The 17566-nt window shown below is 51.8% G+C and overlaps 2 protein-coding genes across 8 annotated transcripts; one reads left to right on the forward strand and one right to left on the reverse strand.

Annotated features, from left to right (window-relative positions):
* Window positions 1–1111: 1111 nt before the first annotated feature.
* On the reverse strand, window positions 1112–9784 carry LOC104348343 (butyrophilin subfamily 1 member A1). 6 transcript variants are annotated; one of them, XM_086477626.1, is made up of 11 exons: window positions 9634–9784; window positions 8860–8964; window positions 7476–7823; window positions 6629–6910; window positions 5442–5546; window positions 4814–4834; window positions 4140–4160; window positions 3471–3491; window positions 2969–2989; window positions 2497–2529; window positions 1112–2031 (listed from the first exon to the last, which is right to left on the reverse strand). In XM_086477626.1, the coding sequence occupies exons 2-11, from the start codon at window positions 8942–8944 to the stop codon at window positions 1514–1516; spliced, it is 1455 nt and encodes a 484-aa protein (XP_086333752.1). In that variant the 5' UTR covers window positions 8945–8964; window positions 9634–9784; the 3' UTR covers window positions 1112–1513. The 6 variants fall into 6 exon arrangements, with proteins under 6 accessions (XP_086333752.1, XP_009951910.1, XP_086333754.1 ...); XM_009953608.2 differs by lacking the exon at window positions 9634–9784 and having other exon boundaries at window positions 8860–9387; XM_086477628.1 differs by lacking the exons at window positions 4140–4160; window positions 9634–9784 and having other exon boundaries at window positions 8860–9387.
* Window positions 9785–12132: 2348 nt separating this feature from the next.
* On the forward strand, window positions 12133–17103 carry LOC147413758 (E3 ubiquitin-protein ligase TRIM7-like). 2 transcript variants are annotated; one of them, XR_015184018.1, is made up of 4 exons: window positions 12133–12557; window positions 12670–12780; window positions 13429–16348; window positions 16598–17103. XR_015184018.1 is itself a non-coding variant. In XM_086477378.1 (3 exons), the coding sequence occupies exons 2-3, from the start codon at window positions 12708–12710 to the stop codon at window positions 13947–13949; spliced, it is 594 nt and encodes a 197-aa protein (XP_086333504.1). In that variant the 5' UTR covers window positions 12133–12557; window positions 12670–12707; the 3' UTR covers window positions 13950–17103. The 2 variants fall into 2 exon arrangements, 1 of the variants encoding a protein (XP_086333504.1); XM_086477378.1 differs by having other exon boundaries at window positions 13429–17103.
* Window positions 17104–17566: the final 463 nt, after the last annotated feature.

Here is a 17566-nt window from a genome sequence, read left to right on the forward strand (position 1 = left end):
TTCAGCAGTAAGGGTGAAGCCTTCCCTTGGGAAGGTCCATGCTTGCTGGACATCAGTTGAATGGAGGATCAGGTTCAAAAGCACATCTCAGAGTGTTATCATTGGTCTTAATGAAATGTCAAATGTGATTGAAGCAACTGGGAAGCTGCTCAGAGTCCGTTGTATAGTCCTGGTCCAACTTCGGTGAAACGTAACTAGACATGATTTAAGACTAGATTTAGGAAGTAGCTACTAGACAATGTGGCTCCATTAGAAAGGGTGATGGATCGTGGTTTGGTAAGCAACCATGAAGAACCGCTTGGGACTGACAAGACTAGAGAAGTAGGCAAAAGGTAATTCTGGCAAGGGGAGATCACAACCACCAACCCATTGACCACCTGCCCAAATGATACCACCTACTTAGAAAGGACAATAGAAGAAGATGACAGAGACTGCACACTAATTTGCATTAGAAGCGAGGAAGAAGAACCAATCACCAAAGGGAATAATGATGAATATGGATTAGTTAAGTGTGTAATTATGAAAAACTCTTTGAGGTCAGGTGTGCTTTCTTGGGACAGACACCCATTAATGTACATCAATGAAATAAAATACCTTGACCCTGTGGGTGTATTGGTGTTTTGCACACCAGGTACTGGACCCCACTTGTGGGATAACAAGAAGCAGCACATATCTCTATCCTCCCCTGGAATGTGGCAGTTTCCACTAAGCAAAATAATCCAGAGTTGCCGGAAAACATGCCTCAATGTGAGATGCCCTTCATCATACAAAGTTGTGGTTTCTCTAGCTTCTTTTCAGCTCACATGGGACATTCTGAGCCTGTTGCAGGCTCCTCAGCACCATAAGCAAAAGTAGCTTTTCCTCCACCAGAATGGGCGACCAAAGGTGGGATCCATCTTGCGGTGTTGCAGGTCACAGGCGAGCTCATCACCTGGGCTTGTGCTGCAGGCACAGGGACGAGCACAGCCATGGACCGATCCCACTGACGTGCCTTCACTGTCTCCTGCGGGATGCGGTGAAGTATTTTCTCAAAAGTTCCTGCAACTCCCCACAGGCTAAAGGCAGTGGAGACAATGCCTCAGACACAGACACTTGGCGCTGACACACTTACTGACAGATCCTGCTGAAGTAACTTTATTCTGTATCTTTAAAAAGTGATCCCTGTGGCGGGAGTGTCTTTTCAGTGGAAGTGGTGTTCAAGAGGTAGAGCAAGGATGAAAGACAACAGTCATGACTTGTGACTGGGGAAACTCTGACCAAACACAAAGGGTTAATTCTACTCCTTGAGAGAGGTGCAGCACTGGAACAGAGGTCCAGAAAGGTAACGAGATCTCCAAGGGTGGAGATCCTACACAATTCAGTTGAACAACGTCCAAAGACACCCTTGAGCTTAGCCCTGCTGTGAGCAGGTGGTTGCAACAGAAACCTCAAGTTCCTTCCAACCTAAATCCTTATGTGAGTCTGAACTCCTGAGGTCCCCTAAAATAAACGTTCTCTTACTCCCTCCCCTTCATCAGGGCCACATTTTGAGCCACGTCCCAGGACCCAGCCAGACCCAAGGGTGGACTTTTATCCCCTCAAATGATGCCCGTGGAAACGTGAAGATGGGAATCTCCTCATCAACACTGAAAAATGCTACCCGTCCCTCTTCGTAATCCAGAGAGACCCGGATCCGCTTGGGAGTCTGGATTTCAGGAAGGAGAGTGCGATCAGGGGATGTGAGAGCTTGGAATTGCCCTGCCCACTGCCCCACTGCCCAGATGCCTTCCTCCGGTTTAAACTCAATATCGCCCTTCCTTTTCACATCTTCTCTAGAGACCCCCACAGTCCATCCTCCTCGATCCACCACCTCCACCTCCCAGTAGTATCTCCCTGAGGTGAAACCTTCACAGCCCAACACGCAGCGCCATGGGTTAAATCTCTCAGGGATGTCGAGCATGTCCTGCCGCGTGTCTTCTCGTTTCACGGTTTTGCAGTCATCAGACAGGACCAGGTCACAGTGGGCTGTGTCTGGATCCAGAACCACCTTTACTGCAAGAGAGATGGAGTCAACACATCAGGGCAGAGCTCACCCCAGGACAGATCTCTGCTGCGTAAGAAAGAAGAAAAAGGGCGCATGCAATAGCTGGCAGAGTGGGGCACAGGAAGCTGCACAAGGTAACAGTTATTAGTGCACAGAACAGAAAACGAAGCAGAGAATTGGATCGAGCGGAGAGGGAAGGGGATCATCAGCAGATCTTGAGGCCGAAGAAGTCCGCATGTCTCTAAACAGTGGCCAGCACTGCTCACTGAGGACCAGGACTCTCCAGATTTGCCTGAAACTGAGGCATGCCCTGAACGAACATGGGGTCTGAGTGTTACACTGCCTCCTGTAAAGTGAGGGTTGGCAGAAGCATCCCTGGTCCTACCAGCATCACTGCAGGAGGGGAACTACCAGGAAGGGAGATTGAAGCAGGGAAGATGATTCAGCACTCTGAAAGACCAAACTTTAATTACCTTCTTCTATAGGTGCTGCATATCTTCTCCATGCTTAAAAAAAAAAAAAACAACACACCAATGAGAGGCAATCTGCACACACTTGTGCTGGATTAGCTCAGGATAATGACAGGCCAGTGTAGCTGCACGTTTTCTGAATTGTTGCTGTATTTGTGAAAGTCATCTCACAGCACACAGCTTCAAAACTTCAATGAAAGGGCTCCATCCACTTTCTACAAACATAATCACCCTGCCTGTCCTGATTCAGATGTATATTGATAGTCTGTTTGTACTTTCTTTGAAAACTGTATGAATTTTCTTCTTAGACTAGGATTACAGAGAACAGCTTAAAAAACACGTAGAGAGTAAAGAAAATAACGTTTCTGAGATGAGTTCAGCATTTGCTACCTCCCCCTTCCCCAAAAGGAAAGCCAAACCCAGATGAGAAAATGGCCCAACTGAAAAGTCTCCCATGTGGGAAGGAGAATGATACCAAGTTCTTGAGCTTGCTTCCCTGAAAAAGAAGATAAATCAGCATAAATGGGTGATACACAGCGGTGATATAACCCCTCTTGTAACTGCCTGCACGTGCAGGAGGGCAGGTTTCTGCCAACGCTTGGCAATGCAGCGCCCTCTTCCAGCCCCAGCCTGGAGCTCTGCCCTGCAGGCGATGGTGCAGGCTGTCCTGCTCAAATCTGGGGCAGAAAAAGGTCTCTGGGAGTCCCTCACCTACAAGGGGACCTGTCACAGGGCGCTCTCACCCTGCCCGTGCCGCCGCTGCAGTCATCCATCCCTAACCCCAGACCCCACCTTCAATAATTTTTGATTTTTTTTTTTAAATTGTCAAATTCACTCTCTCCTTCCCCCCCCCCCCCCCCCCTCCTCCAACCGCTTTTTGGTTCACTTCACACTTTAAAAGTGAAAATGAAAAAAAAGACCACCACCCTACACAGACTCTGTAAAAAATCCCTTGTGAGCAAGAGAAGACGACTCACCAATTTCTGCATCACGGTCCCCTGAAAAGCCAACAGAAACACACATGAGTTACTATTCAACACAGTCCCCTCCCTGGGACCCCAGCTAAAGGACCATGAGGGTGAAGAGAGGCTGGGATGAAGGGGGCAGATGAACTGATTTACACTGATTGCAAGGATTGCTCATGCTTCTTGAGTGAGACGACCTGTATTTATTTTCCCCATCATTTATTTCCCCCGCATTAGCACCAGTTTAGCAAGAGCTCATTTTTAATAGCCAAAGGACTATTTCTGGGCAATTCTACGAGCTACAAGCAAGCAAGCAAACAAAAACATATGTCCTCTTCAAGTGTTTTGGGTTGGTTTTTTTTTTTTAATTTCTTGGTAATCAAACAATCTACATTTTTATAAGAAAATTCTCAACAGCTTGTGTTTCTGTAATCTTCCCCTAAAACCCAATAACTTTTCAGTACTATTTCACAACTTAAATTAAAATGAGATTGTTAAAAAGCATTGACAGCCACTAAGTGAAGAAATCCTAATGACTTTTCAGAGTGATTTTTCACATTATTAGGGGGTCAGACGAGGGGGGAATAAAGTATCTGCCTAAAAAGAATATTTGAACAGAATAGGAGGACAACAAAAAAAGCCTGAAAGGTTTTCACCAGGAAGATGGGGAGCGAGACTTACGCAGTGCTGCCTCTTGCATCGCTGAAAAGCAAGACCAGAACAGAGCATCACCACCAAAGCCGATGCCTTTTCCCCCCGATACGCCTGCTGGTGCGGGGAGGAGGCTGAAATTGCTCACAAAGGAAAAGCTTTGGCCCAGGAGGTTCTCAAGACCTTTCTTCTCAAGGCCTCTGAAGATCTCACCCACCCTCCCTGAACCCACCTTGGGCAGAGGCCAGCGCTGCGCTGCTGGAGAACTGAGCAAGGGCTCCAGCTCCAGGGCAGTGGTGAAGGGGCAGGTTTGCATCGACAAGGGAGGAGCATGGGGTTAAATCTCACCCACTGCTACCAAACCATCCAGCCCCTATGGTTTTTTAGTTCTGAGACAAAGCTGAGGCTCCCACAAAACAAAAGGTGCTACCCCAAAGCTTCCTCCAGCTTTGGAAAGAACCTCGAGAGCCTTTTGAAAAGCAAAGTTCACTGTTGGTACAACATCTGTTCACGCTTTCTTTGGTTCTGCAATGGTTTTCCTTAAAATTACAACATAATTTCATCATTTCATCAATTAATTTCACAATTTTCTATAGCTGCTAGCCAAACCATTTCCCTCCCCCACGTCCCCTAGAACTGTGCCCCATGAATTCTCCCATTTGAGGGAATTCTCCAATTTCTGCAAAATGGAAAGTAAAGCTTACCTATTTTTTTCTCATGCTTCCCTATGAAGAAAAGAAAAAAAATGTCAATAATTCAAAAAAATCATCCCTTCCAAAGAGCACTGATTAAACCACAGCAGGATTTACAGCCACTTGCAAGGCAGAAAGGCCGCGGGGTCTGGAAGTGCTGCAGCACCTGCACGACCCACCGGCTCCATCTCCTTTTGGTGAGAAAGGCAGCATTTCAGTTCCCTTTATTCACCTGTATTATTAACCCCCAGAGGGGTCTTTCAGAAGGAAAGCAAGCCCTGCCAGGCCCCCAAAAGTGCCAGGATTTTTTTGCAGGGCCGGGCAAATAATCACTCCATTTCTGCGGGCAGAATCCAGCCTTGGCTGGGGCAGAGGAATGGCCGGCTGGGATCTACGCTGCTTTAAAGCCCATCTCCTTCTTTGCTAGCTTTCTTGTTGGAGAAACAACCTTTCTTTTCTCGCCAGAAATTAAATCCCTGGGTCTTTAAGTTCCCAGGCACTGCATGTGTGTCCAAGACACTGAGACAAGACTCTGGGACCATCCAGGCACTTCTCAAAGCCACTCGTCCATCAAAAACAGAGGCAGCTGAACAGGACAGCCGCCCAGCCCCCCGCCCCAAACACCGCGCCAGGACCACACCTTTAATTTTAAATAGGTAAACAGCGCTAACAAGGAGAGCAACCACAGCAACCAGCACGACACTCAGGGCGGTCATCCAAGGCTGGGCGTTTTGGAAAAAGGGATCTGAAAAATAAAATTCCCAAAGGGGTTTGGTTACTCTGCAGGCAGGAACGGGAAGTCACCTACTGCTATTTCATACAAGCTCATCCCAAGCAGGTCTGGATCCCATCGAGGGTCAACACCAGCTCCTGACTGTCCTCCACAAATGGACAAAAATAACGTGAAAAGAAGAATCCATTTTGGCAATTTAGCCATTGTCTGAGGCTGATGATGTTTTGTCTTCATACCTTGTTGAGGGTTTTTACAGAGAAAATGGATTTCTAACCTAATTGTTTCTAGTTTAATCATGCTGTCTTCTCCTTTGGAAAAAAATACTGTATTCCATTAGGCAACGTAGGATCAGAAAGAGGATAACATATGCATCAACAGCAACAGTCCAGTGCAGAGCAGTATTACCAGGAGAAAGGTACGGGCCCCCCAGGGAAATAAAGTCTCCCAAAACTGTTCATTCCCAAAGTAAAAAGGAAACAGGATGCGGCTGAAAAGCACGTGATACTGCGGTGCAGTTTGGTGTATGGACAGTCTGGTTCACTGTCGCATCTCCATTCTGATATATTCCCCACCCCAAATCAACCTTGCAGTAAAAAGGTAATTAAAGTTTGGTCTTTTAGAGTGCTGAATCATCTTCACCTTTTCTGTGTGATAAGGAAAAAATAAAAATATATTCAATATATGCAGATGCTAAAACAAGACACAAGGCTTTATTTCTCATACCAAACCAGTAGCACTGGATTTCACAGCAGGTGAGACTAAGGGCACTGCTTGTTTTCTCCATTTTTGTTTGGTTCCAGGGTTATGAATATTTGTATTTAACTCAGGTGCCTACAGAAACTCTGCTACAATGAGGGTTGTCTTCCCCGCCCCACCCAAACCCCCCAAACCCCCACTTCAAGACAGAACTGGTGAATTTTGGCAGCCCACCTACAGAAATGTTGCAGCTGTCAGCTCACGCAGAGTGCAAAATCTGCTCGATGCACTGACCACACAGCCAGCAAAACGCCCTTGAGATTGTTCTGCCAGCGGCACTGCCCGAGCACAGCTCCATCGGGAACGTTAACAGGGCAATACCCCCGTCCTCTGCTCACCTGATATGTAAAAAGCCGATCTCTTTTCCTGGCTGTGCAGGGCATGTCGGACCGAGCAGGAGAGTTTCTGGGTCACGCCCCTGGTGACGATGATGCTGCTTTCCACCGCAAAGAGTCTGCTGTTGTCCTGAGTAACAGTTTCTGAGAGAGACGGGAGATGCCGCCCGTGGGGATCTTGCCACAGCACCCGGGGCTGCGGGTACCAGCCAGTCGAGCGACAGGCCACCCGGATCCCTCCGTCCTGGTAGTGCTCCAGCATGATGAGCGGGGCAGAGCCGCTAGCTGCAGGAAAAGAGAGATTCCTAGGTAATTCTGCGGAATGCCAGACATTGGGGAAACGACATGGCCTGGCTGTTCCTCTCCCTGGCAAGAAGGGACAAGCTTCAACATAGACAGATCCCACGGGGGTATTTAAGACAAGTGTCACCTGGAGTCAGGACATTTCTTGCAGTCAGGACATTTCTTGCAGTCTTTTTCACATAAATTAAAGATCTGCTCTAGAGGCCACTATTGCAGCAAAAGAATCTGCAGGCCTGGATACTGAAATATAAAAGCACAAACTAAGACATTCTTACTTTACTACCCAATGGCAAATTTTTTTCTTACACCCGCTTATATGCAGAATACAGTATCAAGAACGCTTCTGAAGTAGGCAGCATATCTCATGAGCTCCTTACAGCCACTCGGTAGGCAATTTTACCCTTCTGAGACATCCTTGGTATTTTCAACCATGAGACTTAATAAAACCCTATTTCCAAAGCAACCACCTGAAATTGCTTCTGCGAAGAAGGACAGGGAAGAGGAGCACTGGTGATGAGCAAGTAAGTTAGAGACATGGACTACAGACCTGTCACCTTCAGCTCCACCACAGCGTCGTCGTAACTCGAGCCGTGGTGAACAAAGCAGGTGTAATTCCCTCTGTCAGACAGCTGGACACGGAAAATTTTCAAGTCCACCTTGCCGCTGGCAAGGCCGTCCTTCAGCAGCTTGGTGCGCCCTTGGTATTGAAGCATTTGCTCCCCGTACTGGTCCTGGCCCCCCTTGTAGCGATGCACAAAGGGTGAGAACTGCTCCCGAAACCAGGTCACCTCCGTGTCCTGCATGATCTGCTCCAGGGAGAAGCTGCAGGGCAACACCACGTCCTCGCCCATGGCCACAGTGATGGGGCCAGGGGATCCTGTCACGTTGAGTGGAGCTGGGAGAAACCCCCAGAGGAAGAAGAAATAACCCTGAGTTTACTGCAGTCACTGAGCCTGGAAAACCAGCAGGTGCTGCTCCACGCAGCGCATGTGCTGCCATGCCTTGCCATCTCACTGAGGGAGACGAGGCGCTGAGGGGAGGGCTGGGAGAGGGACCCTGCCATGCAGCATGGTGAGTAGGCTGGGGCCACCGTTCATTCCTCTGCTTCCCTGTCCTGTGCTACCGTGAAAGTTCTTCAAATCCCTAAAAGATGGTTTGTTCTCAAGGGGACAAGTGCTGCCCATGCTGTTGAGGGTGGGGAGAAAGCAGGATAGGGAATGAAGGACGTGGCTGGCAGGTTTCTGGGTAGTTAGCTCAGGAAAGCACACAACTTGGGTACAAATAAAACTGAAATATCCTCAGCTATTTGCACTTATTACAAGAGAAAATAAGAAGTCTCAGGTGCTCTGGGAATCTTTGGAATTTTTTTTAGAAGAGGCTTCTTAATAAGCTGAGAGAAAGTGGTTTCTGGGTAAAAGAAAACAAAAGCACATCAACTTTTTTGGGGGAAGGTAACCTTTGAGTCAGCTGGTCTGCTGCATCCTTTTGCCTGGGCTGCCTTGAAGAAGCTGCTTCAGGTCAACAATTTAACAGAAAAAGAGCCCAGAATATTTTTCAAAATACTTTTTTGGTTGTTTTTTCCTTTTACTGAATTGGTTCTGCAAAGGGTCCAGTGCACCCTGGACACACCCAGTAAAGCGTTGACATGCTGGGAATGTGCTGGGAACAGGGAAAGCAGGGAGGGAAACGGCAGCAAACTACAATCAGCTCATCGGCATCATTAGTCTCCACCTGAGTTCAGCGAGGTTGGGCAAATGCCTGTGCTGACATGGAGGAATAAACCAGGGTCCAGAGGGATGCTGGTGCTCTCAGAAGTGGACAAGGTTTACGGCAAAGGGCCTGACCCTGCTCTGTGCTCTGCTGTTCATGGGGAGTTACTCAGGCTGGAAGCAATGGTGCAGGGATCAGCAAGAACCAGGGGGGATCCCTACCTGACAGCAGCTTGTGAACTTGGAAAACTAAACCATAAATGATAAAAGCCGGCAGAGAGCAGCAGAGGTGGAAACCAGAGAGCATCCTCTTCACTGGAGCACAACCTGGAGACAGGGAAGGGCAAAAGGGAAGAGAAACAAGGGAATAAAAAAAAAAAAATTTTAAAAAAAGGCTAATTCACTTTTAAAGGGGTTTATTGCTGATTGCAGCACCTTTTTATAGTGTCTAGGGAAGAGCCTCAGATGTCATAGGTTGAAATTGATTTTCCATCATCAGCCTGACTTCACTTGGTGTTTTACATACAAAGTACCTGACTGGTATAAAAAGCCGTAGAGACTGCCTGTGGGGAAACAACAGACAAGGTGCAACATCCCCTCTAATTCCATGAAAAAGCAGTGGTTGTTTTAACACGGAGCCCTTGCTTTTCTTAACCAGCCATAAGAAAGAGATAGAAAGGAGATGAGATGAGAAGGAAAACCCAGAGTGAATGCGGGTTGGGCTGCGGCTGCGCTCCTCCTCCGGGTCCAATTCAGGCCTCGGCTGGTAGCGCAGCCCCTGCCGAGGGCGGGGGGGGGGGGGTGTGGGGGTGTGGGTGTCTCAGACCAGGGCAAGCAAAATAACCCAGCGCCTGACCCAACACCCAGCCCCGACGGGATCCGGCCCTGCTCTGAGCGCCCCCAGACCCCCTCATCGCTCGCCGAGTTAATCCCAGCTTTGTCATGGCAGGACGCCATGCAGGACGTCAACCTGCAGCGCCGAGCGGTGACACGTACCTGGCGGCCCGAGGTCCTGCGCGAGCTCCGGGCTGGGGCGGGAGCGGCTCGGCTGTCACCCGGCGCGACCAGAGGGGCCACCCTGGGCTGACAGAAGTGTTTCCCCGGCCGAAAACCGAACAAAACCATCCCCTGCGGCCCAGTCTCCCCCACACACCAACTCCCTGCCGCTCTGCCTCCGCTCAGAAATGAAAGCTCCTGAGTGATTTTGGGGCTCTTCGCTCCGGAAATCCTCTGCTGGCAACGCCCACGGGCAAGGCCCTGCGCCGCAGGCGCCGCCATCGCCACGCACCGGGGCCGCCGCCCGCCGCCCCCCGGCCCAGGCCCCGGGAAGAGCCCGGAGGCAGCGGGAAGGAGGGAGGCGGTGGAGGTGGGATTCACACCCCGAGGCGGTGCCGGGGTGGGAGCAAAGCTCACCCCTAGCGTCAAAATGGCTCGAAAGCAGTTCCCGCCTTCGCCGGGAGGTGAGGCCGTCAGGGGTGGCTCTGCCCTGGGGTGTGTGGCGAAGGCGGCCCCGCCGGGAGCGCAGCCCCCCCCCCCCCAGAGGTGAGAGCATCTGCTGGGGGGAAGGGGCCTGACCTTTCGGAAAGGGACGGTGAGGGAAAAAGGGAGGTGGTAAGCGAAGCGTACAGAGACACAGACCTGGCCCGCAAGTGATAGCAAAGGTGAATAAACCGACGTCGTTGCTCGTGGTGGTCACTGGGCTGTCACAAACCTGTGGGCAGCACTTGAGGGAGGGCCAGCCCGGCTTTTGTGACTGTACGGGTGAAAAGCTGAGGGGTCCCAGTGGAGGTACGTGAGCAGCTGAAGGCGTGTGCTGCAGAAGAGAATCGGGGAGGACAAGGCAGGGGACAGGCAGAAAGGTGTCAGAGGTGAACAGAGCCCGTCCGTGAGGTTGGCTGGCTGATGAGTCAGAGTCCCCAAGTCCAGGCAGGGGTGTCAGGCAGGTGGAGGGTCCACGCTGGTATTGGGGGCCCATGAGTGTGGGGTGCCTGCGGGATGAGTGCGTGAGCATTGTGTGTTTGCAGCAAGCATCAGGCTGGACCAGCTGGCGAGTTGGAGACCCATGGGAGGTGTCAGAGCCCAGGGTCCGGGCAGAGGTACTGGGCAGGTAGAGGAGCCACTTGAGGGATCTGCAGATGTGCATGTGAACCCAGAGAGTGTCGCATGTGTGCCTCCACTAGGGACCTGCCTCGACCAGCCCTGCAGCAGGAGGGGACATGGCTGCCTGTACTGATGGGATGTGGGTCCTGCAGGTGGGTGGTGCTGAAGGCAGCCCCTTGCCTGCAGCAGGTTGTGTGACTGGCTGTGTCAGTGTGTGCGTGTGTCTGGGATACACGTTTAACTTCATCACTGGGTGACCCTTCAGACGGGAGGTCTGAGAACAGCAGCCCCCACCCATGCCATGCCCGTGCCACCACATGACAGCAGTCTCTGACTGCATACTCCCTGCCGAGTCAGTCTGTCCCCAGTCCTGCCTTCCCAGGCCCCTGTCCCAGTGCCAGGCAGGTCTAGGACAATTCGCCACGGCCAGCTCTCTGTGGGCCAGCTCTGTGCAGGTTGACAGATTCTGCTGGTCCTCCCCAGCCCATGGCCAGCTCTGCAAAGCCCTTGAACATCGGTGGGGGCTCTGTGCAGCACCACACGGAGCCCCAAGTGCCTGGCAGTGAGACATCCCTCATGGGAGGCAAAAGGGGGGTGGCCCTTGAGCTCATTCCTCCCGTATACATTACCTTAGGGGAGGAGGAGGGGGCAAGCAGGCAGGGGTCTGAGCGGCAGGGGAGGCAGCAGGGGAAGCAGCAGGGGGAGCAGCTCTGGGTGCTGGGGGGAAGCTGGCCTTCTGAGAACTGCCTGGTGGGAGAGCCTGCCATTTCATGGCCTCAGCATGATTTATTTTTTCTCTTTTTTTTTTTTTTTTTTTTGTGGTGGTGGTGGTGTTTTTTAAATTGAGGGACTTATGGGCATGGTGTCCCACCACCCCAGCATCCTCCTCAGCCCCAGGCAACCAGGAATGTGGGTATCCAGCAGTCCCCACTGCCGGGTTGCTTCTTCCCTGCCTGCACAACATGTACGGCAGTACTAGCACCGGGGTGGCCACAGAGGCTCGGCAGGTGGCTGAAGGCATCAGGGCGGCCTTGTGGTCCTCAAAGTAAAGAATCACAACAAGATAACACAGGAATGAGCAAATGCCAACAAAGATGAATCGCCTTCTGACCAGGGGTTGGGAGAGGGGGCTGCAAAGCCCAGCCTGCTGTGCCCCATTTACCAGTTGAGCAATCGAGGCAATACATGCCCTGCAACTTCTCCACCCTGAAACCCATTGACAGCATGACAAATCTGGGCAAGCAGCACCTGTAAGGATCCAGACCTCTTCCCTCATCACAGGATGCAGCCTGGACACCCAGAGCATGGCCACTGGTCTGTGGCTGGTGTCCCCAGGTGACATCCCGCCAGGCTGGAGGTGCACGTGGTGACCCAGGAGGGCTCTGGGCATCCTGCTGCAGGAAGATAACAGCCTCTTCCAGTGGTGCAGCAGGCTCTTATCATCCACGTGCAGCTGGCCAAAGGGAGGGGAGACGTGGCAAATCCTGTGGTGCAAACAGGACAGGGGCACTGTAGGAACATTGAGAGAGAACTCCCAAATTCAAATGTTAGATGAGGTCAAACGCCTGGGAAGCAGCGGACAAGAGGAGGGGAAGTCGAAGCTCCGGTGGTGTGGTCCTGCACAGAGAGGCAAAAGTGCTGGGCTCTCAGCTGTGCTCTCCAGGCCACCTAGCCCCTCTGGACTTTGATCTGCTCCCTCAAACAAGTTGGAAATGCTGTGTAAGCCCAGCCATGAGCTAATGAGAAGATCAGGGCAGAGGAGAACAAACTGAAGACCTTCAGACTGATCTAGAAACTCCTTTCCTGGAGTCATCCTGCAGGTGAGTGTTGGCTGTCTAAAAAGTGCCTGAATGCTGTGACTTTTTCCATCTTTCCTTCTGCTGCTTTATCATATTTAGTCAGACTGAGTCTTGCCATTTCCACTTTCAACAGGGAATCCTGCCTCCCCTTCCTGTTGATCTTCTGCAGACATGATGGTATCCAGGATGGAGAGAGAAGAGAGTGAAACCCTGGCCAGTGAGGTGGAGGAGATGAGTGGAAGAAGTGAGTGTTCAGAAGGGGAGGGGGAACTGTCTGTTGAGGAGAAAAATGTACCCTGCTTCTGCTGTGGAAGAGCTATTTAGGGTCAAAGCACCTGGGGTTTGTCCCAGCTTGGGCTTGTCAATGGGGTTGAGACTTGGTGGCTGCAACACCCCTAGCTGAATTCTTCTTGCTCGTCTGTAGACCCAACACCAAAGACTCTTGAGCTGCCATCCTTGGCTCCCTCCATTGCCCACAGAAAGAAACAGGAATTTGGGGCCACGAGTTATTGGTCTTGGGGTAATGTCTATCGTGGTCTGCACTGGTTTGTGCCCAGACATGCCTGTTTCGCTCTTGCAGCACTAGAGACACCCAAGCTCGGGTCCAGGTGTCTGCAAAGCAGATTTGCACCCATCCACTCGGGTGCATCCTCCTCCAGGAAACTGAAGTCTCCCTGGCCAGGGATCGCAAGAAAACTCTGGATCAGGAGCCGGGGCAGGATCGGGGCAGCACTGAGGCTGGGGCAGTTCAGCACAAGGGGGTTTCCCTCCCCACGCTGGACATCTCTGGGCAGGGGAAAGGAAATTGCCCCATCCCTTGCTGGGGTGGATGCAGCCCCAACACACCCCTGGGGCTTCCTGTCCTGAGCAGCTTCTCCTCCTCTGTCCCCAGCTGACGTGACCCTGGACCCAGACACCGCGAACCCCTTCCTCATCCTGGCTGGTGACCAGCGAGGTGTGGGACGGGGGGACAAGTGGATCTCGCTGCCCAACAACCCCGAGCGGTTTGACACAGAGCCGTGCGTTTTGGGCATCCAGGGCTTCGCTGCAGGGAGGCACTGCTGGGAGGTGGAGGTGGCCGAGGCAGGGGACTGGTGGGCTGTGGGGGTGGCCCAGGAGTCTGTCAGGAGGAAGGGGGTCCTTGGTTTTACTCCCCAGGAGGGGATCTGGGCTGTGGGGCAGTGGTTTGGACAATACCATGCTTTCACTGACCCTGACTGGACCCCCCTGCAGCTTGCCTGCCTCCCCAGGGCCATCCAGGTCTGCCTGGACTTTACAGATGGGAGCGTGGCATTCACTGATGCTGGAAACAAAGCCCCAGTCTTTGCTTTCTGCCTGGCTTCAAGTCCCGGGGAGAGGCTGCGCCCGTGGCTCTGGGTGGGGATGGACTCATGGCTCAAGCTGTGCCCTTGACATGGAGGGAGCGTGGGTGGCAGGGGGGAAACTGGAAAGGCAAAGACCATCACCTTGGGTCTTCGTGCTGGGAACTGGGAGGGTCCCGCATCCTGCTGACTCCTCCTCACATGGTTCCTCTGGGCACCAAGTGGGAGGACTAGCAGGTCTTGGATATGGATGCCACCAAAGAGCCTCCTTCATCCCCTCCACCTCACAGCTGGGACAGCAGAGACCATGTCGAGCACAGAGATTCAGTGCATGGAGGAGCTTGGTGCCACGTGGCCCCAGGGCAGAGAAGCGGCATTGAGTACTGGGGCACTGCAGAGCTGCTCTGTACAAGGCCATGAAATCACCCGCCTAGTGATGAGGGAAAAGCTGTGGATTTTGTCTCCCTGGACTTCAGTAAGGCATTTGACACAGGCTTCTACAGCGTCCTATTGGACAAGCTGGTGGCTCGTGGCTTAGGTGAACTCCTTGTTGGGTTAGAGACTGGCTGGGTGGCCGAGCCCAGAGAGTCATGGTGAATGGAGTTAAATCCAGTTGGCGACTGGTCACAAGTGGTGGTCCCCAGGGCTCAGTTTTGGGGCCAGTCTTGTTTAATATTTTTATCAATGACCTGGGTGAGGGGATCGAGTGCACCCTCAGCAAGTTTGCAGATGACACTAAATTAAGTGAGAGTGTTGATCTGCTCGACACCGAGTTGGGCGGGAGTGTTGATCTGCTGGAGGGCAGGAGGGCTCTGCAGAGGGATCTGGCCAGGCTGGATCGATGGGCTGGGGCCAATTGTATGAGGTTCAACAAGCCCAAGTGCCGGGTCCTGCCCTTGGGTCACACCAACCCCACACAGCGCTGCAGGCTGGGGATGAGTGGCTGGAGAGCTGCCCGGCAGAAAAGGACCTGGGGATGCTGGTTGGCAGCCGGCTGAACATGAGCCGGCAGTGTGCCCAGGTGGGCAAGAAGGCCAACAGCATCCTGGCCTGTGGCCAGCAGGAGCTGGGGAGTGAGCATGCACCTGTAGTGGGCACTGGTGAGACCCCACCTTGAGTGCTGTGTGCAGTTTTGGGTGCCACAGTGTAGGAAAGACATCGAGGTGCTGGAGCGTGTCCAGAGAAGGGCAATGAAGCTGGTGAGGGGTCTGGAAAACAGGTCTTATGAGGAGCGGCTGAGGGAACTGGGGTGGTTTAGCCTAGTGAAGAGGAGCCTGAGGGGAGACATTATTGCTCTCTACAACTACCTATAAGGAAGCTGTAGTGAGGCTGGTGTTGGTCTCTTCTCCCAAGTAACTAATGACAGGACAAGAGGTAGTGGCCTCAAGTTGTGCCAGGGGAGATGTAGATTGGATATTAGGAAAAAATTCTTTACTGAAAGAGTGGTCAGACATTGGAACAGGCTGCTCAGGGCGGTGGTGGAGTCACCATCGCTGGAGGTGTTCAAAAGACGTACACATGTGGTGCTCAGGGACCTGGTTTAGTGGTGGGCTTGGTGGTGTTAGGATAATGGTTGGACTTGATGATCTTAAGTGTCTTTTCCAACCAAAATGATTCTATGAAAAATACAGCAGGTTCAAACTCTACAAGGTGCTGGAGTAGTGCTTAATGTGCTTCATGATTAAGTCAAAAAAACCCCAAACCCAAACATAGCTGGATGCTGGAGCTTGTGATAACACTTATCTTCTCCATGCACCCAAAGTCTCTGCTCGCCTTATTTCCAGTCCCCACTGACATGTGCATTAAGCACACTTCTGACAGCAGGGCACTAGTAAAAGCTGTAGGGACAGCCAAGGAAGTCACATAGAAATGGAGAAGTGTCTGAAGTCCACAGATCTGCTGTTATCTGATCTCCCTCCATCAAGGTCTCCTTTTCCTCACCTAGAACAGACTAGACTAGACTGGTTCAGTAGGAAGGGCCCTACAATGATCGCCTAGTCTGACTGCCTGACCATTTCAGAGCTGAACGAAAGCTAAAGCTCATCATTAAGGACATTGTCCGAATGCCTCAAACACGTGACAGGCTCGGGGCTAGGAAGGCCGTTCCATTGTTTTAATACTCTCTTGTTAAAGAAATGCTTCCTAACGTCCAGTCTGAACCTCCCCTGGCACAGCTTGGGCCATTCCCAGGGGTCCTGTCCCTGGATCCCAGGGAGAAGGGACTTTCTGTGTCTGCTCCTCAGGAAGCTGCAGAGAGCAGTGAGGTCCCCCCTCAGCCTCCTTTTCTCCAAATGAGACAAACCCAGAGTGCTCAGCCACTCCTCAGAGGACATGCCTTCCTGCTGTAGATCTGCTCAGGAGAACTGGGATTTTGGGGAAAAGACATTCAAAGGACATGCTACACGTGGAAAAAGTCTGGGGGCTCCCCACTCGCATGAACCTTGCTCTGACCTCTCCTGCTAACTCCTGCTCTTAGAAGAAAAGCTGAAGGTAGGTGAAGGGGAACATTGCCTGGCTCCAGCCTAGATTTCTCCTTCTCCAGCCACATTGCTGGTTGGACCCTCTTACTGTCAACTTAGTTCTCATCTTTGTGGTGGCAGATGGGCACAGGCAACAGCACTGGCCTCCCTGGTCTACTCCAGTAGCTGGAAGGAGTTGCAACACTAGGTCAGGCAGAGATATCCTGCCCTGGCACTAGGGGATGGGCTCACCAACCTCACTGGCACTGTGTGGGGACAGGTGACATCCTGTTGCATGTGGGCTCTGCACATCCGTGGGACCAGCAATCCAGCAAAGCGACCCGTGGGACCATCCAAGGATCCAATCGCAAACGCAGGAGCAACTCATGATCTGGCAGACCACGGAAGAGGGGCAATGGTAGGAATGGACGAGATCTCCAGATGGCTGCTCACATCTTCGTGCCAGCATGTCCTCAGCTCCTGGTGCCAAAGCTGACGTTGTGCCCGCGCAGACGGAGGGAGAGCCTACCCCTGCGGGGGCCGTGGCTCTGCATTTCCAAAACACCCTGGGAGGAAGGCGAGATCCCACAGCTGAAGCACAAAGGCAGCTGGGTACGTGCCTGGGAAGAGCTGGGGTCAAACCCTGCAGCAGCACCACAGCCAAACCCAGCCGCTCATCGTGGGCCACAGAGCAAGGACAAGGGGTGGCTGGGACCTGAGCAAGCTTTCTGGATGCTTTTTCACAACACCCCCTTTCCAGAGGTTGTATTAAACATCCCAGGCAGAGTTTGTGTTTGTAGCATTGTTCCTCTTCACCATTTTTTGAATCCTTCCCCTTCTGCTCCAGCCCCCAACCTCCCTTTCACAGCTCAGCTTTTTCAACAGAAGTAGATCGAGCCAACATGTTTGAAGCCCTTCTTATCTGTCAGCAAGGTCTTGTGGGACGGGATTTAGTTTCACATTTGTTTGACCAGTATTTGAACTTTGGTTATTTATTGGTTATTTATGTAACTTTGATTATTCATATTTTTCGATTCTGCCATGCAATGCCGAAATCCTGGCAGTTCTACAAACCAGCAAGCATCAAAACAGCAATTCCTACAGCCTTTTCCTAAACATCAGCAGATTCCTAGTATTAGTTCTTTGGCTGAGGAAGATGTAAAACTCCAAATTCTCTTTCCAAGAGCCTCATCACAGCCAGAGAAAAAAATTAACTAGTCAAACATTGAAGAATTATTGTGTACACTAA

The sequence above is a fragment of the Leptosomus discolor genome, chromosome 24 (genome assembly GCF_034619465.1).
Source record: "Leptosomus discolor isolate bLepDis1 chromosome 24, bLepDis1.hap2, whole genome shotgun sequence".
Lineage (NCBI taxonomy): Eukaryota > Metazoa > Chordata > Aves > Leptosomiformes > Leptosomidae > Leptosomus > Leptosomus discolor.